This window comes from Hypomesus nipponensis, chromosome 4, assembly GCF_054491055.1.
Source record: "Hypomesus nipponensis isolate SF chromosome 4, ASM5449105v1, whole genome shotgun sequence".
Lineage (NCBI taxonomy): Eukaryota > Metazoa > Chordata > Actinopteri > Osmeriformes > Osmeridae > Hypomesus > Hypomesus nipponensis.
In genome coordinates, this window is record NC_140364.1 from 3,326,673 (window position 1) to 3,352,358 (window position 25,686).

At 47.5% G+C, this 25,686-nt stretch overlaps 1 protein-coding gene and 1 long non-coding RNA gene across 2 annotated transcripts in view; one reads left to right on the top strand and one right to left on the bottom strand.

The window, feature by feature from the left end:
* Window positions 1-1,726: 1,726 nt before the first annotated feature.
* LOC146295050 (oxidation resistance protein 1-like) overlaps window positions 1,727-25,686 on the bottom strand; it is a 30,315-nt gene continuing 6,355 nt past the window's right edge. Inside the window, exons 3-16 of the mRNA XM_084695900.1 lie at window positions 21,567-21,649; window positions 19,494-19,601; window positions 19,114-19,221; window positions 16,769-16,906; window positions 16,146-16,330; window positions 15,152-15,936; window positions 14,383-14,554; window positions 12,885-13,053; window positions 8,624-8,704; window positions 6,671-6,796; window positions 5,412-5,564; window positions 5,054-5,149; window positions 4,457-4,530; window positions 1,727-4,295 (exon numbers count right to left, since the gene is read on the bottom strand). Of these exons, the coding sequence (XP_084552026.1) occupies window positions 4,160-4,295; window positions 4,457-4,530; window positions 5,054-5,149; window positions 5,412-5,564; window positions 6,671-6,796; window positions 8,624-8,704; window positions 12,885-13,053; window positions 14,383-14,554; window positions 15,152-15,936; window positions 16,146-16,330; window positions 16,769-16,906; window positions 19,114-19,221; window positions 19,494-19,601; window positions 21,567-21,649 (2,414 nt within the window). The 3' untranslated portion in view covers window positions 1,727-4,159. The remainder of the gene's footprint in view (window positions 4,296-4,456; window positions 4,531-5,053; window positions 5,150-5,411; window positions 5,565-6,670; window positions 6,797-8,623; window positions 8,705-12,884; window positions 13,054-14,382; window positions 14,555-15,151; window positions 15,937-16,145; window positions 16,331-16,768; window positions 16,907-19,113; window positions 19,222-19,493; window positions 19,602-21,566; window positions 21,650-25,686) is intronic.
* On the top strand, window positions 10,688-12,443 carry LOC146295051 (uncharacterized). The gene is made up of 3 exons (XR_014753279.1): window positions 10,688-10,942; window positions 12,240-12,311; window positions 12,400-12,443. It is a non-coding gene; the product is annotated as an uncharacterized LOC146295051 (long non-coding RNA).

A 25,686-nucleotide genomic window follows, 5' to 3' on the forward strand; every position in this document is an offset into this window, starting at 1 on the left:
TGTGAACTGAGGCTTGATGCTGTGTCTCAATGATCACAGTCTCTGTGTCCCTCTAGTGGTCAATTTCAGTATGTCAGTCTGTGGGTGGGTTAACATGGAGTCCGGAGGACAGAACACTATAACTCAGACTCCTGCAGTGAAAGCTGTTCTCCTTTAAATCCTTTAAATCAATGTCTCAATTCCTCCTTATATGATACCACATGCCAAGAATGAATGTGGATATAGGTGCTTTTCAGATGTAATTATTGACAGTGACAAGAGACTATAGCAAAGCTTCCTGTTAGTCTGCATGTTAACCATCAGCAGCATACAGAATGGCCAAGCACAGAAGTGTTTCTATTAAAGAGGTTTTAAAGAAAACGGGCAGACTAAACAAATCGTATTCTGTAAAACATGGATGAGAGTCTTTGTCAGTACTCATTAATATCTTGAAGTAAGTCATTTGAAAAAAACATCCTGTACATTTACATTTAGTCATTTAGCAGACGCTCTTATCCAGAGCGACTTACAGTAAGTACAGGGACATTCTCCCCGAAGCAAGTAGGGTGAAGGCGATGGGATCAAGTGGAACTACGCTCCACTGGTTCTGCTGCTGGGGCCGGCGGCCTATCCTAAGCACCTCCACTACGACACAGACAGTAGATCAGACCTAGATAACCCGTCACATAGTCCCTCGAGCCAGTCTGGTCGAGATTGATGTCACACGTTGCTGGTATGTGGTCATAAGTGTTCGGGAAGAGTCTCATTGACCATCGCAGGGCTCCCAGAGTCCTTCCAAATCTAGTTCTGCCTCAAATGAATACAGATAAGTGTTATTTTAAAGATAGGTTCTATCTTCCATTGTTCAATCGTTTTCTTCCTATCTCCCTGTCTCCCTTTGTTCTGCTTCTCCTCCTCCGACAGGCTGGGTATGGTTCAGTGCGTCCCAAAAGGAACTTCAGATGATGAAGACCCAGTATGATGATAAGATCATGGGCGTCCGGGCTGATTATTTTGCCTGTATTGTATTTCGACCTGCTGAGGCAATACATTGAGATCTGGAGGAAACGTGTGTCCCACAACAAAACCATGGAATGACTAATCTGGTGAATGTGCTGTTGCTTACTACAGCCACTGTTTGTTATAATAAGAGAGCATATTCCATGTATTTTTACATTTTATTACAAGAAATGCATTCCCATGTGACAAAATTCATTACAAACGTAAAATTGATTGGCCATAAGAATTTTGTTAGAAGAAAACTTTGTAAGCTGTAATACATATGCTATTTGTGTCTTTGGATGAATCTGTCTGTGCTAAATACATATAATGTGATTGCTGGTTAGGAGTAAAGGCTGGAAATCACCTGGAAATAGGATTGAGCATAAAAAATTGAGATTTTGATTTGATTGTGTTTGATCATACATCTTGAAAGTCTATAAATTAAAATATATATATTTTTTAACCTAATATGTTCTCCAGTCAAAAGACTATCTGTATTTTAATACAAGCATTGCATTCATAACATCTATAAATATGTTTTTGTGCTGTCACTTGTGATCTTAAGCATGGTCTTGGGGGGGCATGATGTGAGGTAGGTTGTACACTAGATGGCGCTCTGTTCAAGAAACAACTGAGAAAAACTGTCAATGGGAACCAGATTAGGAACATTCTGGAAGAGACCTGTCTATAAAATATATAATTTCAGGGGTGACTGTTGAGCCATAGACAAACAAACAACAGAAGCTCATGTTTTTATTGTTGTGGTTTATTGTTGCTCAGTTACACATGGTGGACCAGTGAGAACATCAGTAGAGATCGTGTGACACACCTTTGAGTGAATCAACTAGGAAGTAAAACACTGTTGTAAGACTGAGAAAACGGTGCGTCCCAATATCAATGCTACCATACTATGTAGCTTTGAAGCATTTTTGCCATGGTAAATAGTATTGTAGTATAGCTGTTGGTCGAGTCCCTGGTCTCGTGAACTCCAACAGGCCTCAGGACTAATAGTAGACTTAACAGACTTGGACAGGTGTAAGAGAGATGGAGAACCCCTCACACACATAGAAGACCAGGGGAAGCGGTGGCCATTTTGTTTAATCCTCTCCAGTACTCTCAATCACCATGATGTGACCGAGGTGCGTCAACATGTTTGTGGAACATCAACAAACACACCTCGGAAGACTGCTGTGCCAGGAGTCTGGTTCCTGTTGCACTGAGGATCACCCGCGGAAACCCTATGTCACGTCTACCGTTTCCGTGACGATCCCACCCAGCATTACTTGGCAACCGTCCCCATGGCAACCTTGTACGTTGTTTTCTTGTGAGGAGTTCATCTCCATTAGTTAGTTAGCGGTAAAGCACTATAAGACGCAAAACACATGACATGGTTAATGTTTAAGTTTATATGTATATAGAGACTTGTGGACGTTTAATATCATTCAGTCTATTTACAAGATCATATTATGGTATACATTTTAGACCGGCTGTGACCATCACATCTACACGGGACATATCACTGTCACAGATAACAGCAACATGGAGTATCATTATAGAGTATAAATATATAGTTGCTACATATATATAATATAGTAGAGTATATTTCTGAAAATAAAATCAGCACTCCAGACAGTGTTACTCACTCCAGATATCCGCAGGTGCAGAGGGCACCGCTCACTCTCACACACATCAATCTAGAGCCAATAAGAACACAAATTAACAGACAAAACAGTGGACACACTCTGGAACAAATTCAGGAAGCCAACGAATCCTGATTCAATACTGATTTGTCCAGGGGCGCTGCTCATTGATTGGACACTGGCCCAGCGATGCTGTCTACTGGTTGGTGAGGTCTGTGACAAGCTGGTCACTGGTTGGCCAAAGCCAGAGTGAAGTCAAGAGGTGAGCCAGCGTCGGTCAGGACCTCAGTTGTTGCAGTCTAGAATGCCATCAGCATGTTCTAGAAGGTTGTTTTGTCAACATTGATTGGACGAAGGTCAATATATATTTGTAACATGATGCTCTGATTGGTGTCCAGGTGACCCACGTGTAAGAACCTGCACTAGTCTGTGATAAAATAGTAATTGGTGTCGTCACCCCCCCCTCCCGCCGATAAAAAGCATCTACTTATTTTACAACTGTAGCCATGGCAATCCCATATGGCGTGACCAGGCCAGCGTCCTCATAGCAACCCTGTACGTTGTGAGGAATTCTCCTGTTAGTATTGCACTGCTATAACATGCCTGTCAACCCTGTCTGGACCAGACCACCGTCATGGTCAGTTGTATTGCTGTGAGGGCTGGAGGTCAAGGAAGGTTTTAGAAACCGTGGCCCAGCGAAGCAGACGACAGACTTCTTTCTTTTTCTTCCTGTCTCTCAACAGTCAGCCAGGCTGTCGGATCAGTCCACGGACGTTCGGTTGCAACTCTCTATTGTTGGGAAGGTTCTAGAACTCCCACATCTGTGTTCTGTTCTTCCTGTTCTACACTGGTTACCGATGAAGAACTAAGTGTCAGCCCCCCGCTCAGACAAACCTCATCTTGGATGCAGGAGCCATAAAGCTTGATTGTTAGCACAACGCTAGCTGTCCAACATAATCCCAATGGTGTGCATTAGCATAATGCTAGCTGTGCAACATAGGCCTACTCCCAATAGTGAATGTTAACACAATGCCTGCTGTGTACAAATATCCCAATGGTGTATGTTAGCCCAATGCTAGCTGCATAGCAGGACCCCAATGGTGAATGTTGACGCAATACTTTCTGTGCAAAAATATACCAATGGTGCATATTAGCCCAATGGTAGCTGCATAGAAAGATCCCTATGACTTTAATAGCACAATAGTAGCTCAGTTTCAGTTTCCCTATGGTGTATCTTAGCACAATGCTAGCTATGCAAAAATATACCAATGGTGTGTGTTAGCACAATGCTAGCTGTCCATCAGGTTGTTTACATTGAATGTTAGCAGAAGGCTAATATTCTGTACAGGATCCCTATGGTAAATGTTAGCCTGACTGCTAGCTGAAGCCAGGTTTCCCTGTGGGGTGAGTGTGCAGACAGTTAAGACAGACCAGCGTGGACCAAAACACTGCACCACTTTAAGAGTCCATCATCACGTTCCCCCTTCCTCCATCCTTCCCTCTGTCTCTCTCCACCATCATCTCCCTCTCTCTGACTCCTACTCGAACGCCCAGATCTCGATATCCTGCAGGACAAAGTCCTCTTTCTGGGACAGACGCGGGTTCCCGAAGGTCTTGCAGGGGTTGCTGCGTCCATGATACAGGTCTCCATCCAGCCAAAGACCAAACTCCCCCCTGCAGAGACCAGCAGAGACACTGAACTTTAGACTGTTCTGTTTTATACTTAATTGGTCCGATTTATCCGCTGTGCGTGTGTGTGCGTGTGTGTGTGGTGTGTGTGCGTGTGTGTGTGTGTGTGTGTGGTGTGTGTGTGTGTGTGTGTGTGGGTTACTCACCCTCCCCCTCCGAACGCCAAGGAGTCCACATCTCCCTTCAAGAAAAACATGTTGTCTCCAGTCCACTTAAACACCTGAAATAACACACACACAGAGAAAATTCAGGAGTAGATCCCAGACAGGCTAGTGTTGGATGGTTAAATAAGTATGTTTAGGGTTTGAAGTGTTTGAAAACAAATGTAAAGTCTTGACCTGGACTACATGATGTCAGCGGAGAATCTCCATCTAAAACAATTAAGGTCCGTTCACACCAAGGACGGTAACGAGAACTATAACAATAACTATAATGTTGCTGTCTTTCATTTCACATCCGCAGGCACTTTAAATTCAGATGGATTCTGATTGGTTGTCAGTGGTTTATTGTTCATCAGACGGTAGTGACTCCACCGATAACGTTCCGCTATATAGTTGTCGTAATCGTTGTGGTGTGGACTCTGCTATTGTTTTGAATATAGAACGATTCTTGAAACAGTATCTTTATAGTTATAGCTATCATTCCTGGTGTGGGCGGGCCTTTAGCGTTTACACAAGTGATGATTTAGCAGAAGAGATATGAGGGTTGGTGTTTAGGGGGGTGTGGATGCTGTTGCTAGGCACCTCAAACTCCGGGCAGAAAGTGAACAGGAATGTCTCCCCAGTGCCATAGAAACTATCGCTCACTTTGAAGGGCTCGGACGCCAGCGCTCCAAACAGCTGGGGAGAGACATAGAGACCGTTGCAGAGAGAGACCGTTACCGAAAGAGACCGTTACGTAGAGGTACTGTTACAAAAATAGACTGTTACAGAGAGAGATACTGTTACACAAATAGTTACAGAGAGAGACACCGTTACCGAAAGAGAGCCAGAGACCTAGAGAGACTATAACAGAGAAAGAGGTAGAGAGACCTAGAGAGGGCGAGAGAGAGACACTTAAAGATGAAAAAAAACGGACAGAAAGAGACAGAGACCCCCCCACCTGTCCGTCACTGTCCTTGATCACCATGAGGACAGGGGTGTCCTGCCCCCGCATGGTGCGGTACAGACTCTTGATGCTCATGCCGTGTTTGGAGGAGCTGAATGCCAGCTTCCAGGGGTAGCCAATCGTACGTGGGGGGAGGTTCTTAGCCAGCTGCGGGGAGAGAGGGGGGGGGGGGGGCGGCAGAGAGAGCACTCAGTAGGGATTAGGTTATCACGTTAGGTATCACAAGTGTTGGAGGACAGGGCATGTTCACTCCTGCTCTGCCTGCAGGGGTGTGCGTGCGCGCGTGTGTGCACATGTCGATGACTATATGCGTCTGTGTGCGTCTGTGTGCGTCTGTGTGCGTCTGTGTGCGTCTGTGTGCGTCTGTGTGCGTCTGTGTGCGTCTGTGTGCGTCTGTGTGCGTCTGTGTGCGTCTGTGTGCGTCTGTGTGCGTCTGTGTGCGTCTGTGTGCGTCTGTGTGCGTCTGTGTGCGTCTGTGTGCGTCTGTGTGCGTCTGTGTGCGTCTGTGTGCGTCTGTGTGCGTCTGTGTACAGTATTTGTGCTTACTCCACCTATGTGTGTCAGGTCCCTGTAGTGGCTAGTATCCATGGAGGGCTTCATTAAGGTACAGACCATTAACCCAACACACACACTTCAATGTCAGCAGAGAACAGCCAGCTGCTTGACTGCTACCATCTCCCAGTGGATCATGTACTAGATACGGTACTGTAGTATTAGAAATGCAGATACTGTACTATAGCATTAGATATACTGTAATACTGTAGATATCGTTTTAGGTACTATAAGACAGTGGTCCCCAACCCTGGTCCTCAGGGACCCCCTGTCCTGCATGTTTAAGATGTTTCCATGCTCCAACACACCTGATTCAAATGAATGGATCGTTATCCAGCTCTGCAGAAGCCTGCTTATGACCATTCATTTGAATCAGCTGTGTTGGAGCAGAGACACATCTAAAACAGGCAGGACATGTTGCCCTGAGGACCAGGGTTGGGAACTACTGCTATAAGATATAAATCCACGATTTCTTTCATACATACATTTATGTATGAACAGCAACATGTCCATGTGGCTTTGAGTTCCAGTACAGCATGAAGCGTTGTGTTCTGTGGTGTGTGCTGTGTCATGCTGGTTCCGTGTTCTGTCTTGCATGTTCTGAGTTCTGCCTTGTGTGTACTGTGTTCCATGTTCTAAGTTATTTGTGTTCCATATCCCGCGTTCTATGATCCATGTTCTTATGTGTTCCAGTGTTCTACCTTCTCAATGTGCTCTGGCTGGAGCAGGTCGCTGGGTTCATTCAAACTGGGACGGAACACTTCTGACTCCAGATCAGTTCTTACTGCCGGGCCCAGCTTGGAGTTCACCACCTCCTTGGTGGTGATCTGATCGGAGAACAGGGACAAGTTAGAGGAGAGGAGGAGCAGGAGTACAGAAGAGAAGAGAGAGAGTAGAGGATAAGAGGTGTAGAGAGGAGTTAAAAGGAGAGGAAGTGTGGAGGACATGAGTGTAGGAGAGGAGGGTAGAGGAGAGGAGGGTAGAGGAGAATAGAGGAATGTAGGAGAGGAGGGTAGAGGAGAGGAGGATAAAGGAATGTAGGAGAGGAGGGGAAAGGAGGAGAAGAATGCAGGAGAGGAGTGGAGGGTAGAGGAGAGCAGGATAGAGGAATGTAGGAGAGGCGGGGAGGGTAGAGGATAGAGGAATGTAGGAGGGTAGAGGAGAGGAGGGTAGAGGAGAGGACCGTAGAAGAGGAGGGTGGAGGAGGGTAGGAGAGGAGGTTCAGAGAGCAGAGGTGTAGCTGAGACGGATAAGCAGCATGCTTGTCTCCAGACTGAAGTCACTCAGAGAGTCAGCACAAAGAGGAGCATGGGAGAGCAGCACTAGCACTGCAACCAGTTAGGGCTAAATCAGGCCAGACCAGGCTAGATCTGGCTCAGTTTAGCCCCAACTACAGGGATACCTATCCAGGTGGGGGATCGGTCAAATTCAATTCTAAGTCGCTCTCAGCTTTCGGTGTCTATAACTCAAGAGAAGGAAGTTCTCCTGGTTAAACAGGAAGTAAGGACCGGTCTTTAGGTTCAGAGAGAGATAGAGAGGGAATTAGAAGTGAATTTGACCCCAAAGTCTGATGACTGGAAGCAGGGTATGCAGTTCTGTTCTGGTTGGAGGGGAGAGCTTAGGAACCGGACACATCCAAGATGTCTCAGACTGAGGGAGGGAGAAAGTAACAGCACCCAACAGCAAATATCCAAGATCTCTCCCACAGAGACAGGCAGGCGGGTCTAGCGTCTCTGGTAGACAGACCACAGGGTCCTGGCCCTGGCAGGTCATACAGATCTTGAGGAGGTATTCTGCCCTCCCAAGCAGAAGGGAGGTGACTGCTCTGAGTGGAATGGAGAAAAATGCCTACAAAGTGTTTGGTTTGGGTTGAATTTTGAGGTTACAGCTGATTGCCACCCCTCTATGCTCTCCAAAACACAATTGAGGCATAAGGGTTTACCACGTCAAAGCAAGAATTTGCTTTGCTTGGGAGGGCAGTATTATTATGCTTGTGGAAGCTCTTGGATGTTTGCGCCACACTCATGCAGGTGGACCAGAGGACGCTGGGATTAGTAGGAGGTCAGGCACCAGGAGGACTCTGGGTAATGTAGTCGATTAGTAAAGGCGGGAGAACGTTGGCTGAAGAATGTGGGCGATCGATTGGATACGATCGTTCTAGTGTAATGTAATGTCTAATGTAATGAGTGTGTTCAGTCCATCCCCTCCAGAAAGTATCCATTGACTTCAGCGAACACTGTCCTGCTATACAGTCCATCCCTCCTTCAATCCCTCCTTCATCCATCCATCCTCCCATCCATCCATCCATCCCCACTGTAGTGGAATTTGTACAGGGGATGGAAAGCAGAAAATCCCACCATCTCATATCGCATCTCGGGGCTTCCCCCAGACAGACACCTACGTTGCCTCTACTAGGAAGAGAGGCGGAGGAGTGTGGGGGAGGTGGGTTGCAAACAGATTCAACAAGGCTCTATTCGACTCTCGTTCGTCGTGCCAATAGAGCTCATTTGAAATGAATCTGGAACTTCCAATGCTCCGAACGCCCAAAAGAGACTGGCCTGGTCTGACACCACCTAAGCTAAACCCCCGCACACTTAGAGATAGTGCTGTAGAGTGGAGACGGGTTCTGGGTAGAGGTCAAGGGTCAGGGGCACCTGGAGGCGTTTGCAGAGCGAGCGAAGGTCCTCGCTGTTTAATGCATCGATCCTCCTCTGGTACTCCAACGAAGACACTACCTGAGGGGGGGCGGAGACAGGAACTACATCACACCCTTTCGGGCCAATCACACGGTTATAGAGGAGGGGGACGGAGAGATGGGTTGACCAATTTGGAGGTCAAAGGGACGTGACTGAAGACAGGACAGTCCAATCACAAGGTCATAGAGGAGGGGCAGAGAGAGGGCTTGGCCGATCCCGAGTTCACAGAGGAGGCTCGACCAATCAGGAGGTCACAGGGCCATGACTGAAGATGAGACAGTCAAATCACAAGGTCACAGAGCAGGGCCAGAGATTTGGGTTGACCAGTCACAAGGTTGCAGCACCAGCATCTCTCTGAGAGGAGGGAATTCTACCCTGGGAGCACTGAATGGCAGGAATGTTGAGGATGGGAGAGGAGGGATGAGAGGTGGAGAGTCACCAGGTCTACTAAACTAGAGACCACTCTGGTCCATATTCTAAAGCTAGTATTTCAAACAGCAAAAACCCTAACTTGGTTTTCTGTTTTTTGATATTCTAAACATCAGGACAGAAGAGGGTTCACCTGATGGAGCTACAAACCAAGACTCATAATCAAAGACTGGGTCAAAGACCATCTCTTAAATACTCAGCTGAGCAAATAAATGTGTCTGTCTCATAAGGGCAGACAGTGCAAACCAACGGAATTTGGGGGGAACGTTTATTTATCAAAGCTGTTATCCAAAGCGACAGAGGGGAACTTCTAAACCTGCAGATCTGCTGATCCATCCTAATCAAAGGTTCGTCAGTTGGTGCTTTCCCAGCAGGGGCGTGGTTAGGGGAGGTTAGTCCTGCTTGGAGTGCTCCTGTTTGAAATGTGGGGGTTAGGAGATGCAGCCCATGAGCCATATTAATAAGATATTAAAAGCTTGTTGGTGGCCTAGCTGGCTATGCTAGTCATAGGACCCAAAGTCTGTATAGAACCTAGCCCTACAACCAGGCTAGACATGGGCTAAACCAGACCATAAATACAGAGCTAACCCAGGCCACACTTGGGCCATCTTGGGCTAAACCAGGCCTTTCTAGCCACTGGGGGACCAAAGGCAGACCAGGGGAACACATATTAATGTAAAATAACCTCCTAAAGTCATGGGACCTTTAACTAAAGGACTGAACTAGGCCAGACCTGGTTTTGCCCACACCTATGACATAGCATTGAGCAGCAATGCAGTGTTTGCTGCTTAATTTGACTAGATTTCTTAATCAGATCAGCAAGGTAAGTCAGAGAGAGAGAGAGAGAGAGAGAGAGAGAGAGAGAGAGAGAGAGAGAGAGAGAGAGAGAGAGAGAGAGAGAGAGAGAACCTCATGCCATGCCAGCGGTCGATTGATTCAAACACGCTAATAAAGTTATAATGTTGTCAAGTTTTCAACTGCGGGAGAAACATGTGATTCTATCTGTTCCATTAAAGAATTCAGGTCAAATTTAACACACTCAACGATAGCCTCGTCACAAATGTAGGACACGGCTAATACTGGAAAACTGAACTTTGTCATCATATCCTCACACTCAACAAAACGACATTTAAACTTGGGCCCAGAAACTTGCCTCACCAATAGGTTATAGTTCGCATTGTAACATCTTGAAGAAAGGCTGGCTTGGCGGTGTCTCTATCTGTCTCTGTCTCTGTCTCTGTCTCTGTCTCTCTCACTCTCTCTCACTCTCTTTCACTCTCTCTCACTCTCTCTCACTCACTCTCACTCACTCTCTGTCTCTCTCTCTCTCTCTGACATTTAGCACTAACCTATAGTGCAAACCCGATGACCCATACAACAACAACAAACGATACCCCAGCATCCATGGGTCACCACCAACAACGGACAGCCGACGGTAGGCTAATGTCACCGGGGCGTTCCAGACGGGTCTTTATCTCCAACCTACAACCGTTTTAGTTGCCATGGCACCGAGCCATCACTGAAGACACATTAACACCAGAATTAAACTATCAACTAAAATAAAATAAAAAGTAGACAAGAAGTCCGCTTTCATGTGAGATTAGGCTACTGCACGTTCAGCGTTTGCAAACGTGACACCGAATGAAAATATCTCGCTGGCACATCCGCGCTGCCTGGAACTTTATATCGTTGCCGCGCCGAGATTAGCAGGGGCAATGGGGTTATTTTTAGGGGGTGTGCCTCCTCCTCAAGCTGAAAGAATGAAACTAGCTACAACAAGTCTTGCCAAGCAGTTGTCTCTGAAATTCAGCGCAAGTATCGAAATCATCCTCTATATACCCAACCAATGTAGGCTAAAATGAGAGTCTAGTGTCTTGCACAATTAATTTAAATGGCCTATTCGCGAAGAAAGATTACCCACAGCCAAATCATCGACTGTGTTTACAAAAAGCGATTCGCTTTTTAATTTAAACATTCGAGTCCATCAAATTGATTATTCTGGAAGTATTTCCAAACAAACTTTACAAAACAACCGACGACAACAAATTTCTCTCAAGTTTGTTACTTTGTCGCAATTGGCACACAGTAAAAGTATAAAAATGCATACCACAAAGCTGTACTTGGGCGCGAGGTGTGTCGCTTCTTTGACGCGTCTGGAAAACAACATATTCAGCATCCTCGTTTGTTTTAAGAACACTTTTCAGGATATAGGCTGTTACAAAGTTTTGCTATCTCGTCATGTACTCTGCCGTATAACACTTTAACAGAGCTGCAACCATCTCTCTCAACATTAGCGTTGAGTGGGCGAACTATCTTTGAAAGGTTGGCCTAGCGAGCCGAGGCGAAGCCAATAAGATTTTTGAACAAGGTAAACGTCTTTTCTAATTGGTCGTTTATCCTTGAGGACGGGTCCTCTTGCCTCGGACGGCCAGTGGCTTGACATATTTAAAACTGGAATATTGCTTGTTGAGGAATATATTTTATTCTCTTTTCACCCCTACTTAACCGCCGTATTAGTGCGATATATCCACGTACACACCAACGAATATATATTTTTCTTCTTAAAATTACAAAAATACAGTTTGAAATTACGGTCACAGAGAGAGAGAGAGAGAGAGAGAGAGAGAGAGAGAGACAGGAGAGAGAGAGAGAGAGAGAGAGAGAGAGAGAGATGTGTAAAACAAGATAAACACGAGACATTACAGTACATACCGTTCACCTGTGTCTCCTCAAACAGAGAAAATGTCATTTTAAAACAGAAACAAACTGGAACAGAGATTAAACACTGGTAGACAGCACACACTCAACTCCATGCACACACATACAGTAAGGACACATTTAACACACTAGCCTACGAAACAATTGTTAATTAATAATTAATTTTGAAAGAGAGAGTGTGCATAGACGTGTAGATGAGGATAGCCTACACAGTTAACACTTTTAAACTATGTCTGTTTTTACATGGACACAGTTTGTCAGTGTAGCTTACTAAGAACATGTCTGAGAAATTGGTGCTTTTTCTGTATTTTTTAACAAATACAAATATATTTTCAATTTAACAAGCACTAATGTATTTTCAGCAAATTCAAGATTAAGTAAAACCCAGTCCCCACCAGTGATACCATCTTGTTTGGTTTATTTTCAGCCATTCTCCAATCATGTTCACTTCACATACAGTGTGTAAACAAGTAGACCACTTTAAGTTGGGATTTTCCAGGTGAAAACAACTCAAGTTTCAATCAATTCCCTGAATTCCCTGATAAGTGAGCCTGACAGTGCACTCTTGTTTGGTTGTCTAAACCAAGTTATTGAAGAAGGATGTTTGGACCACAGTTCACGTCGATCACAGTACCGTGACAACAATTAGACACCCTCCAGCCCCAGAGAGACGTCAAGCGGTGAGTCAAGGTTCGGTCTTAAGAGCGTCTGTACGTAAGCACGGAGGATTTGAAAATCAGTACCTACAACCTGTCACATCTGCTGACTGGTCCAGATCATTCCACAGAGGCTGGTGTTACGCAAGTGTCCAGATAATCCCTTTTTTTGTTTCTGATTAGAGTTGTATTGTTGTTTTTGGTGGTGGTTTATAGGTGCAGTGGTCATTAAATCCCATGTGGGCATTTTGTATGTCAGCTAAAAATTGATATATGTCCCCAATAGATACTGTATATGTCACTAATATATACTGTTTATTATTTATGTAATCCCAAACCATAAATCACCACAGAAAACATTGTTTTTGATTACTGTATATTACTGTAATATAATGTATATGGCCTAGGTTTCTTACCTCCCAGTCTTTGGAGGTGATGTCTGGAACTGGGGGTTCGTCAGAGCCCATTTCCACCTGGCGGTTCTTCTTGACCACCACAAAGCCAGGTTCCCGCGGCCCCTCCCCGACCTCCTCCCCATACATTTCTGGACTCCACTGGACAAAGAACCCATACAGGTGGTCTGACCTGCGGACACAGCACCAGGTACAAAACACAGCTCAGAGGACAGGGAGTAACACACACAGGGTCTCCCCCCCCCACACAGTATATACAGTCCAGTCGACCAAGGCACATACAGAGAGACCTGAGTGATTTCAGAATGTCACCCATTCTCAAGCTGTCACACATGAGTGAGTTTTGACGGATACTGTCACCCTTGTTCTCTAAGGTAGAGAGGGAGAGAGAGAGAGAGAGAGAAAGGGGAAAGAGAGGGAGGAAGAGAGGATGAAGATTGAGAGAGAGACATAGAGAGAGAAAAGGAGAGAGAAAGACAGAAACAGACGGACAGTGGAATCATTGTGTCAAAGAAGGAGAAAACATCTGCTCATCCTCCCCTGCCTCCCCCGTTCTTCACTTTTCCTTCCTTCCTTCCTTCCTTCCTTCCTTCCTTCCTTCCTTCCTTCCTTCCTTCCTTCCTTCCTTCCTTCCTTCCTTCCTTCCTTCCTTCCTTCCTTCCTTCCTTCCTTCCTTCCTTCCTTCCTTCCCTCCCCTCCCCCTCCCCTTCCCTTCCCTTCCCTTCCCTTCCCCTTCCCCTTCCCACCCCCCCCTCTCTCTGTCTCTGTCTCTGTCTCTCTCTCTCTCTCTCTCTCTCTCTCTCTCTCTCTCTCTCTCTCTCTCTCTCTCTCTCTCTCTCTCTCTCTCTCTCTCCCCCTCACCCTTGATGACACACTAAAGGGAGTTCTAACAGAATGAGAGACCCAGGTTGTTAGGGCACATTAGGCTGATTTACTGTCCCCGATTATACACACAATCCAGCACTCACAGCAACACTAATGAGGTTACACAGAGAACTTGTCATGCCAGTCACACACAAACACAGACATGCACCAAACGCACACACACATCATGCACGTGTGCACTCACAAATGCATACAGACACACACACACAAATGCACACACTAATGCACATTCATGATTTAAAGGACACGCAGAATAGTTAAGACCTTGAAAGCTTTCCTTGTTTGAAGTCTGAAGCCCACGGCCACTCCCTGTAGGTCCAGCTGACTGAGCGTTCCCTCCCCTCCACCCTCCACCCACACCCTCCCCTCCACCCACCCCTCTACCATCACCTTTACTCTTTACCTCTACTACACCTCTACCCTCAAACACATGTGAGTGTGTTTGTGTAGATATATACTGTATATATGTATGTGTTTGTTTATGTGTGTGCACGTGTACATGGACAGTACCAGTCCAAAGTTTGGACACGTTTTCCCATGGGAAATTTCCCAACGTGTCCAAACTTTGGACTGTTACTGCATATATGTGTGTATTTGTGAACCTGCCCAGCCTCACCTGTCGGGGGGGAAGGCAAACCAGTACTCGTGCTTCTTGCGGTCCCTCTGAGCGTACTGGTGCATGGAGGCGTTGGCCTGGGACAGGAAGGTTCTCCTCATGGGCCGGCCCACACGCAGACACAGGAACCTGAGGCCCTGGGGCCTCCTCCTGTCCTTGGGGGCAGATGGGGCTGGGAGGGAGGGGGGGGGATACAGGAGGAGGCAAGGGAGGGGCAGTTTATGTAATTAACATCTGGTCATGTCTGGTCACAGCTAAGGACACAGACTAGGATGAATTCTGTACACTGACAACATGATCAAGTTGATCAGCTACGCAGTTCTCTCATAAGGGCATTCACACATTTACCTCTGCATCGCTTTGCTTACATGATATCAAATCTCTGTGTGGAACTAAGTTGGAAGCTACGTGCAGCTAGCTAGCTAGTTACGTTCGTTAGCTATTAGCGTCCTTGTTTGTAGAGTCTTTTTTTACAATAAACAGATGAATGCGCGATGGCTAAGAGGGCTATGTTTTTGTTTAAATGTTGGTAATCATACACAGATATATTATACAGCACTGGGGTGATTAGAAACAGCAAAAACATTTAATGTGTTTCTATATGGGGGCCGTTGATTGGTTGGCTTAATTTCCCAACTTTTTTTGCCCCCAAATCTGACACTCTCTGTTGCCCTTCAGTGTCCCTTGGCTCCTCCCCAATTTAAATGTTCATTGACAATGCATTGCAACTTGCCGCACCGCTGCGTATGTGAATGCCCTATTGCTCTACCTTGTCCTGCTCCCGGCCTCTCATGAGTGGCTGGGGCAGCCTCTATTACTGTCAGCTGATCCGTATCCTCCTGTTCATTGGTCGACTGCGTTGTGTGGCTCTTCCAAAGCTTTCTGAGTTCCTCCAGGCCTGATTGTGATTCCTGGTTCTGAACAATTTCCTGGTTCTGGTCCCCAGTCTGGCTCTGGTTCTGGTCCTGGGTTTGGTCCCTCTCTTGGTTCTGGTCCCTTTTCTGGTTCTGGGTCTGGACCCCAGACTGGTCTTGTTTCTTGGTTTCTATACTGTCTGATGCTTGTGACTCTGGTGTGATGTGAGACTTGGCCTCCCCCTCACCTGCTCCAGTGCTAGTAGTCTGCTCCTCCCTCCCCACCGAAGGCTCCGCCTGCTGGGCTAGGCAGTCTGATGTGGACCCCTCTCTCCTGGAGGCCTCGTCAGAGCCTAGGGCTTGCCTGGGCGTGTGGCTGGGGCTGAGGGCATCTGGGGCGGGGGTGGTGGTGCTGGAGGGGGGGTCGGCCTGGTTGATGGTCTGGACGGACTCGGAGGAGGCTCCGGAGGACCTGAGGCGGCGGAGTTCGTCGGAGGATGGGTCGGGGTCGTCTCGGACAGGCGAGATCTCCGACTCGGTGAAGACGTCCTCGGAGAGCGAGGCCTCGGTGCTGCGCGGCGCCGTGCTGGCGCTGTCGTTCCCAGCATCCTTTGCGCGTTGTGCAGCGTCCTCCAGGTTGCTACGGGCGGCCCTCCTCATCTGGCTGGGCTCTGGGGCCGATGCGGGCAACTCCAGATCTCTGAAGGAACACAGACACACACACAAATATGCACACACAGACACACACACACACACACACACACAGGATATAAAGTGACTCTTTAACAGCGGCAAAGACAGAAGCAGGCTCCGGTGTGTGGACACACACGGTCACACACACACCTCCACTACAGGTCACAGGCGTCAGGGGTCACACAGGGGTCACACAGGGGTCACCAGGAGACTTACGGGGGGACAAACTCCTTGATCCTGGCGTCGGTGACCTCGGTGCACATGGCTGCCGACAGCAGCTCGTCCAGGGGACACATGATGCCGTACTCCGCACAGCCACTCTGCTGCACCAACACATCCGCCTTGTGGGGGTCAAACATGATGTTGCTGGGGGTGACCAGAAGCACGCCGCTGACCACACCCTGGACAGTAAGCAAACATATGTTTTGAATGCTGTCTATCTAGGGTTCTCAAAAAACAATCAATAATTTCCACAAGCCCGGTATATGATAACCGGTAATATACCTTCATTAATAAGACTGCATAATTACGCATAATTCAAAGAACGGGAATATTGTGTCCCTCACACCATGACTGGGAATTGTGTCTTTATCGATCTTTACCCTGGCTTGATAATAGAATAAAAAAGGTACAGCTTTTCACAACTAGCTAACCAGTATAAAAATAACTGACTGGTTCTAGCTGCAGAAACTAGTATACAGCTAGCTGACTGATGCTACCTACAGTAACCAGTATATAGCTAGCTGACTGGTATACAGCAGTATAACCGACTAGTGTACGTGTTAGCTGACTCGTGCTAGCAGACCGGTATGCTCTAGTGATATCTTGGAGGGACACACCTTGCCGTCAGTGATGTACTTGCAGTTGATCTTGAGGAACTTTTCAGTGAGGGCCTCCTCCTCCTCAGACGTGGACGACACCACCCTGGCAGGGCGGGGCTGGGCTGGGGCATCCCGCCGCTGGGACGCCTCGCCGTCCTGGATGTCAATCAACAGATGAGAGGGTGAATGGACGAATTAGCAGTCAGTCAGCCAGCCAGCTAGCTAGTTAGCCAACCAGCCAGCAAGCCAGCTAACTGGCCAGTCAGTAAGCCATCCTTCCAGTCGGTCAGCCAGTCAGTCAACATGCCAGCCAGCCAGCCAGTCAGCCTAATTACAGGCACCTGACCTGGTAGAGAGGAACAACATGTAGGGCTGGCTGTATCTCAGAAGCAGAGCTGTGTTCAGAACATGACATCAATGTTCCACATTATTATGGTACTTATGAGTGTGTGTTCATGTATGAATGTACTGTATTATTGCAATGGCACACATAATGCAATATTGGGAGTACTAAATGACATGGTTGTATGTGCCAGGGAGGGAGTTTCATATCAGTAGGTGTGTGTGTGTCTGTGTTTAGGTGTGTGTATGATATGTGTGTGTCTGTGATATCTACTGTATGTACATGAGTGTGTTTGTGTTTGATATGTGTGTTTGAAATACGTTTGTGTGTGATTTGTGTGTGAGTGTGTTTGTGTATGTGTGTGTGTAGTAGATGAATCACTGAGGAAGTGTAGAGCCCCCTGGTGACCTGACAGATCTCAAGACCATCTGGAGGTGTGTGTGTGACGGTGATGTATGTGTGTGCATGTGTGTATGATGTGTGAGTGTGTGTGTCTGCAGGTTACCTGGCCCAGCCTACAGACTCAGCACTGATCTCCTCTGGTGACACAGCACCAACCTGGCAACCGGCCAGCCACACTGGTCAATAATCCAGCCAGTCAGACTGCAAGTCAGCCATTCAGCTAACCAACCATTCATCCAGCCAGCACACTGACCAGTCAACAAGTTAACTAGCCAGTAGGTTAACCAGCGGGCAAGTTAGATTACTGGCCTATTAGTAAAAGAATGGTTGAAGCAGAGATCAATGGAGATGTGTGGGAGGGTTGTTGACAACTCTACTGCCCCCCAGTGGCTAAACTCATACACTGCAGCTCAAGACACAGCTCAACCAATCACAGCAGTTTGTTTTGTTTGTAACCCGCTGATGGGTCTACACTGACTGTAGTGTTTCACATTTTTATCTTTTATCCTTTTATCTAAAAGGAAATTTGATCTTTCCTTCTCTCTTTCCTCTGTTTTCTTTCCCTTGTTTTCTTTCTCTCGTTCTCTTGATCCATCTCCCTTTCTCCCTCCCTCTCTCTTTCTCTTGCCTTTTCTCAATCAGTCTCCCTTTCTGTCTCTCCCTCTTTCTCTAATTCCTTTCTCTCCCTCTGTTCTACCCTCCCTCTTCCTTTCTCTCTCTCCATCCCTCTTTATCTCTCCTCTTTCTATCTATCTCTCCGTCTGTACATTCCTCTTCCGTTCTCCCTCCCCATCTCTCAATTTCTCTTCCTCCCTTCTCTCTCTCTCTTTCCATCCCTCGCCCTTTCTCTCTTTTCAAGCCTCTCCGTTTCCCTCGCTCTCTCTCCCTCTCTCCTCACTGACCCCACTGCCTTCTCTAGCCCAGCGCCTCAAGCTCTCATATTAGAAGCCAATTAGCTTCTGGCTTTAGCAAAGACACACAGTAGCTATCACACAACACACATACACAAAGCAAAAATCGCACACACAACACAACACACATGAAACACTCCCACACAGTATATGGGGGTCAATGTATCTATCACACACACAATACACCCGCACAGCACTCCCACACAGTATATATCACACACACACAACACACTCATACAACACACATACAGTATCTATCACACAAAGTGTTGCGTCTTACAGCCCTGCCTGATACCTGACAGCACCCCTGGTTGAAACAACGAGCAGAAGGATCTTTTGCAGCCTTATTACAGTAAATGTTCCTTTCTTTGGGTGAATAATTGCTCTTCCCCTGGAGGGTGGAAGTATGTGTGTGTGTGTGTGTGTGTGTGTGAGAGAGAGAGAGAGAGAGTGTGTTGATGTGTCATGTTTGCGTGTGATTGAAAGTGAGTGTGTGTCTGCAAGTGTGTGTGTGTGTGTGTCCGTGCATGTGTGAATGAGAGTGTCTCACCCTCTCTCTCAGATCCTATACCGCTGAATTGGAGTTGATGTGATTGTTTGTGTGTTTATTATTGTTGTCGTTTTGTGTGTATGTGAGGCTTGGTGTAGGGGAATGATGGGAGATGTAGTGACAGCGGGATTGTGGGTAATGTAGTGTGAGGAAGTACCTTGGCCTGCTCAGTGTCGGAGGATGTGGGGGAGAGAGGGCTGACAGGACTGAGAGAGGGAGAGCTCTCAGGACTGGAGACATAGTTTGGGTCTGGAACATACAGCACCTGCAAACACACAGTAGCACAACCATATTTAGCACCTGCAAACACACAGTATATATGTATATGAGAGTCCTCTGTGTGTGTGTGGGTGTGTGTGTGTCTTGAGTGTGTGTGTGAGTGTGCATGCCTGCCAGGTTATGTGTTGTGTGTCTCTGTGTGTCTCCTGTGTGTGTTTGCCTGTGTGCGTGTGCCTGTTTATGTGTTGTGTGTCCTGTATGTGTGTGTGTGTAAGTGTGTCTGTGTTTGTGTTGTATGTGTGTGTGTGTGTGTCCTACCTTCCCAGGAACGACAGCTCGGGAGAACAGCTTGTTGAGCTGAACCAGCTCGTTAGGAGTCGTGTCAAACTTGAGTGCGATGCTGTTCAGAGTGTCCCGAGACTCCACCTACACCATGGATACACACACACACACAGACACACACACACAACTTAACTCGTGCAGAACCTCAAGGGTATACCTGGAAAACCACTGATGTGAGTGACACAGTCATCTGAGAGAAGAGGAGAAGAGAAAGGAGATAACGAGAGGAGGGGAGGAAAGGAGGTAAGCAGAGGAGAAGTGAGTGGATGGGGAGGAGAGGAGAGAGGAGGGAATTCTTCACAATGTATTGACCTCCTGTCCCATTAGCCAATCAGAACAGTCCCAGGGGGATGTCACCTTAGACCAAGGCTCAAATGACCAGGTGATCAATCTCCCCCCTCCTGCGCCCATTACCTCCATGTAACTAGCTGGAGGGCAGCTCCCTCCCTCACCCTTCCAACCCCCTTCACATGCACAGTAGCTGCTGTAAGTGGACCTGTAACAGATAGACTACTAGATCCTCTGACAGCAGAGCCACTGATCCATACAGAACCCTATCCCTCTCAGAACCCCTCTGATGAAACAGCCATATCCCTCAGAAGCACATTGTTCACACAGAGCCCAGAACACTATCCTCCCTCATCTATGCCAGTGATGGCTCGTCGAACGATTCGTTTCTTTTGAACGAATCCTTAATATGGCTCAGGAGTAAGTGGGATTCATTTTGTCGTGGTCGTGCTAGTTTCGCTGTCCTAGATTGCACCTTTTGTTTATTTTCCGCGTTACTGCTTGCGTAGGCTCCGAATAGGGAACAGAATTGGGTAGTTCATCCATCAACTGAGTCTTCCGGTCACATGACAAGCGAACATCTGACACAGACCAGAAGACCCAGCTCACTGCTGGTTTCCTGATATCAACTACCATTCATCTTTGGCTGGTTTGACAGCATTTCTTCACGACAAATAGTTTGCGATAGTGGATGTGTTTGGGGAATGAGTGTTGAATATTGAACACTGTGAGCAGATGGCCAAAATGAAAAAGATCAGTCCTGAAGTCAGTAAAATGATCTGATCTTTCCACCATTGATCCATCCTCCTCATACAGTCCCTGCTGTGGACCAACCACAGGCTGACTAGAATAAGGATGGGCAGGGTTCCTGATTGGCCGTGTGGGGTTTAAGAGGTCTGGTCTGCCTCTGTGATAGGACAATCTTCTGCTAGTCATCCATTCCTCTTTGCTTGGTTAGCCTGGCTGTCACCATGGAGCATGGGGAGGGAGGGTCATCTGAAGAGCAGGAATGTGATCTCTCTATTTCTATCCTCCTTTTCCCCATTCGTTTCTCCTTACCCTTCTCTCTCTCCCCCTCTCTCTCGCTCTTTCTCTCTATCTCTCTCTCCCACCCTCTCTCACCCTCTCACTCTTTCTCTCTCTCCCCTCATCCTACTCCCTCTCTCGCTTTCTCTCTCACTCCATCTCTCTCTTTCTCTCTGTGATGATGTATTCTAGAGGAAGGGTCATAGAATGCCAAACCAGCTCACACACACACACACACACACACACACAGGTGAGGCCTGTGAGTCACAAGAATATTATCAATCAAAACAATACCAAGCCATCGTCCACACATAAGGAGGGAGAGAAAGGGTCTACAGAGATAGGGATGAAGGGATGGAGGAAAGAGACAGTGGCATGGAAAGACAAAGAGAGGGAAAAAGGAAGGAGAGAGAAAGAGGGAGGGAGGGAGGGAGGGAGGGAGGGAGAGAGAGAGAGAGAGAGAGAGAGAGAGAGAGAGAGAGTGAGAGAGAGTGAAAGAGAGAGAGAGAGATGGAAGCATATGTACACACACCATAAGCAGCTGTATAGCCCCACAGCATGTAAACAGAGACCACATGGACGGAGAGAGAGGGGGAGAGAGAGGGGAGCGAGAGAGAACAGGACACGGGAGGCAGAAAGAGCAAGAGGACAGAGGAAACGGAATTGAGAGAGACCGGAGAGAGGACAGAAAGAGGACAGCGAGAGAGAGATACCGTCCATGACGGGAGGACTCACAGAATATTCCGTGGTTCCGCGTGGTCTCTGGAAGGACATGCGGCGGATATCCCTGGCGTCCGTCTTCTTCTTCTGGCCCGCGTCTGGAAGCACACGAGCCCGCGTTACACTCACTGCCCGGCGCTCTCGACGCCTCATCCTGCTAGCAACGGCTGCCGGGAGCCCGGAGCATGTGACCACAGAAGCTAACAACGCTAACCAGGCTAGCACTAACAGATGGTCTCTCTGGCTGGCTGCATCTCACTGCTGCCTCTCCCTCTCTCTCTGTTTCTCTGACTGTCGCACTCTCTCTCTCTCTCTCTCTCTCTCTCTCTCTCTCTCTGTTCCTGCCTCTTTCTCTCTCTGTACTCCTACCTCTCTCTCTTCCTCTGGTTCTCTGGCTCTTGCCCTGGTGAACACCTTCTCTCCCTGTTTCTCTTCCAAACCCTCTCTCCCTCCCTCTATCTCTCTCTTTCTATCTCTCTCACACCCTTTCTCTCTCTCTCTCTCTCTCTCTCTCTCTCTCTTTCTCTGTCTACTTGACTGTCAGTCTGTCTACCTGACTGTCAGTCTGTCCTTCTGTCTACTAGTCTGTCAATGTAAAGTGTTTTAGTGTTTTAAATCTGTCTTTAATCTAGCTATCTTCCCACATGCTCCTGTTCCTTTAACACGCGTCTCTGCTCCCTGTCTCTCTCCATCCATCCCTACCCCTTTCTTTCTCTCTCTCTCTCTCTCTCTCTCTCTCTCTCTCTCTCTCTCTCTCTCTCTCTCTCTCTCTTTCCCTCCCTCCCTCCCTCCCTCCCTCCCTCCCACCTTCCCTCCCTCCCTCCCACCTTCCCTCCCTCCCTCCCACCTTCCCTCCCTCCCTCCCTCCCTCCCTCCCTCCCTCCCTCCCTCCCTCCCTCCCTCCCTCCCTCCCTCCCTCCCTCTCTCTCTCTCTCTCTCTCTCTCTCTCTCTCTCACTCTCTCTCTCTCTCTCTCTCTCTCTCTGACTCAATGTCCACCCAGTCTACCTCTCCCATCTCCTACCATCCCTGTCTCTCTTCCTCCCTGCCCTCCCCCCTTCTTTCTTTTTTCCCCACCTTCTCTTAGTTGTTGCTGACGTCAATATGGGCATTGTGCGTATTACTAAGTGCTGATACCCCAGGGTGTTCTGGGTTTTGTAGGCCAATCCTCTGGGGTATTCTGGGTAATAAAGGCTAATCCTCTAGGGTGGTGGGGGCTGGTTTTGTTAATAATTGGGATGTTAACTTCATAACAGGTGCCCCTGAAGAAAACATCATCAGGACAAACAAGTTCCGTGTACACATATGTGTGTACATACATGTGTATATGTGTGTGTTGATGTGTGAATGTTGTGTGTATACGTGTATGTTTTTGTGTGTTGCAGCACCTAAAAGTGTCATCCCTGTGGTACTGTCTCTCTGCCGAGCCAAGCATGGTAAGTGACCTATTGTTGCTATGGGGAAGTGGTTGGTGGTTGCTATGAGGAAGTAGTTGCTGGTTGCTACGAGGAAGTAGTGACTGTGAGTGGCTGTATAATCCTGTTAGACACACCAAGGAAACTAGTCACCTATCAGCCAACACCTGTAAATGTTAATACACTAATGTTACAACATTAGTGTACCGAAAGGCTTTCGATAAAAGCGTTATAAAAGGGAGTTAGGTGGCTGAGCGGGTAGAGCATCGGGCTAGTAATCTGAAGGTTGCCAGTTCGATTCCCGGCCGGTGCACATGACTTCACCCTACTTGCCTCAGGGAGAATGTGTCTGTACTTATTGTAAGTGTGCTAAATGACTAAATGTAAATGTAAATAAATAAGATGTAATACCTACACATCCCTCCCTGTGTCTGCTATCCAGCCATGCTCCTGTGTTCTGAATGATACATGAACCCAGTCCCTGTGTGGAGACGTGAGGACACCAGGACCAGGACTCTGCTGTCAGCCAGGAGAACTCCAGCTAGTTCTGTCTCTGGGGGCAACCCATATGTTCCTGTTCTAGAACGTTCATTCATCATTCTGAGAGCTGGACATGCAGTCATGAGACACACACCAAGGCAGCACACGAGCACACTCACAGGTTGGTATTGCTATCCTCGTGGAAACTCAAAATTGGAGGGGACCACTGAAAGTCCTGATATCCCAAACCCTAAACCTATTAAAGACAACAACATTTATAAACTGACATTCCACTGGCAACTCTCACAGGGCCTCATGAACTTAGACAACGTGTTTATATGAAAACATTTCAACTGATCCTACCTTCCAAAATCATACCTATTGCATCCTTAATCAAGCAGACACACACACACACACACTAGTTTACACACGCACACACATGCATGCATACACACACACGCACACACACGCACACAAAGAGACAATCTCTGCAGTCAGCAATCAAGCACAATGTTTTGTGAGATGTATGGTGTTTGACGTACAGTGGACCAGCAAAGCTAAAGTACTGTTAAAAGTGGAATAGCTGTGTCCCAATAAACCTTGTTTGTGAATTTGCCAGATGTTATATCATAGCTGAGACATTTATTTTGCACCGTGCCTGCTAGCTGTGATGTGATGTGATGCCCCCTCTGTCACAAGATACACCATTCCCGGACTCTGAACACCAAAACTCTGTTCGAACTGTGCACATCTGATCCTCGATCTTCAACTGTAATCTATATGGACCTTGCGCACGTGGATTGGGATGAAAGCAGCTGCTCGATGAAGTCATGTCTGGGCAAAGTGGTCCGTGTGAGAGAGTCAGGCTGTGGGGGAGTGTCCTGCCAGGCAGGGGAGCAGGCCAGGACGACAGGGAGAGAGACCACAGGATGACAGGAAACGCAGCAGCTACTCTCCCTCCATCCCTTCGACACCCCCCCCCCCCCTCCCTTTCCTCATCCTTGCCTTACTGCCTCCTTTGATCCTTTCATTCCTCCATCATTCGCTTCTCCCTCCCTCCCCCCTTTAGCTCTCGCCCGCTCCCTCCCTCCCTCCCCTCTTCTCTACGTACATCCCTTTATCCTCTCCAGCTCTCTTCCCCTTCCCTCCTCTCGTCCCTCTTCTCTCTTCCCCCCCTTCCCTCTTTCCCTCCTTCCCTCCCTCCTTCCCCTCTCTCTCTCTCCCCTCCTTTCTCCTCTCATTCCCTGCAGTCCTCCCTTGCAGTCTATCCTGGCACACACACACACAAACACACACCCTGACCTCCTCCCCCAGTGCATCCACCACACACACACACACACACACTACCTCAGAGCTCTATTCTTAGTAGCTCCCTGACTCCCCTGGTGCTGGTAGCAGGTTATGCAGTTATGATGACACAGGGCACCAGATGTCTCTTTTCCACAGAGCCAAGGGGCCAGAAGAGGAGGGCGTCAGGGAGGGTAGCCCCCCTCCCCTCACCCTCAACCCCCTACCTACCCCTAAACACCTCCCACCCTCAACACCTCCTACCTTCACCCTACTCTCTCAACACATGGTAAGACCACGTATTACCATGTAAGATCACATAAGACCATGTATTACCATATTGAGATGTTGTAAGCCCTTATAAGACCATATATAATACCCTGTAAGATCTAATTAGAACATTAAACATCACCTTGTAAGGACATATAAGACCATGTCTACCGAGTGAGATCTTGTCAGACCAAGACCATATAGAGTGAAAGACCGTGTAATTCCATATTATATATGATCTATCTTGTAAGAACATATTAGACCACATGATAGGGCCCGGATACAGTTCCCAGGTCACATGGTCTGGCAGGGAGAGGAACTGCAGCAGTGTAACAGGAAATGAGATGTGTCCAGACTTCCTGAGGTTGGGGGTGTGTGCCAGAGGGAAGCAGGGTCAGGGGGAAGGGACAGTAGTTCATGTCTGTGTGTGTGTTACCGTCTGCCTGTCTTCCTGCCTGCCTGTCTCTCTGTCTCAAAGCTTGTTTACCTGCCTGCCTGTATCTGTCTCTCTGTCTATCTACGTGCACATACTAATTTATTAACTTATTGGCCTTATAACTATATTAATATATTCTGCAGCAGTTGTTGCATGGACCATGCTAAGATGGATAGTTTGCACTGTGCATGGTCAATACAGACAATTTCCTTGACTGACCACCGAAATACTGCTTGAGCAAAGTACTT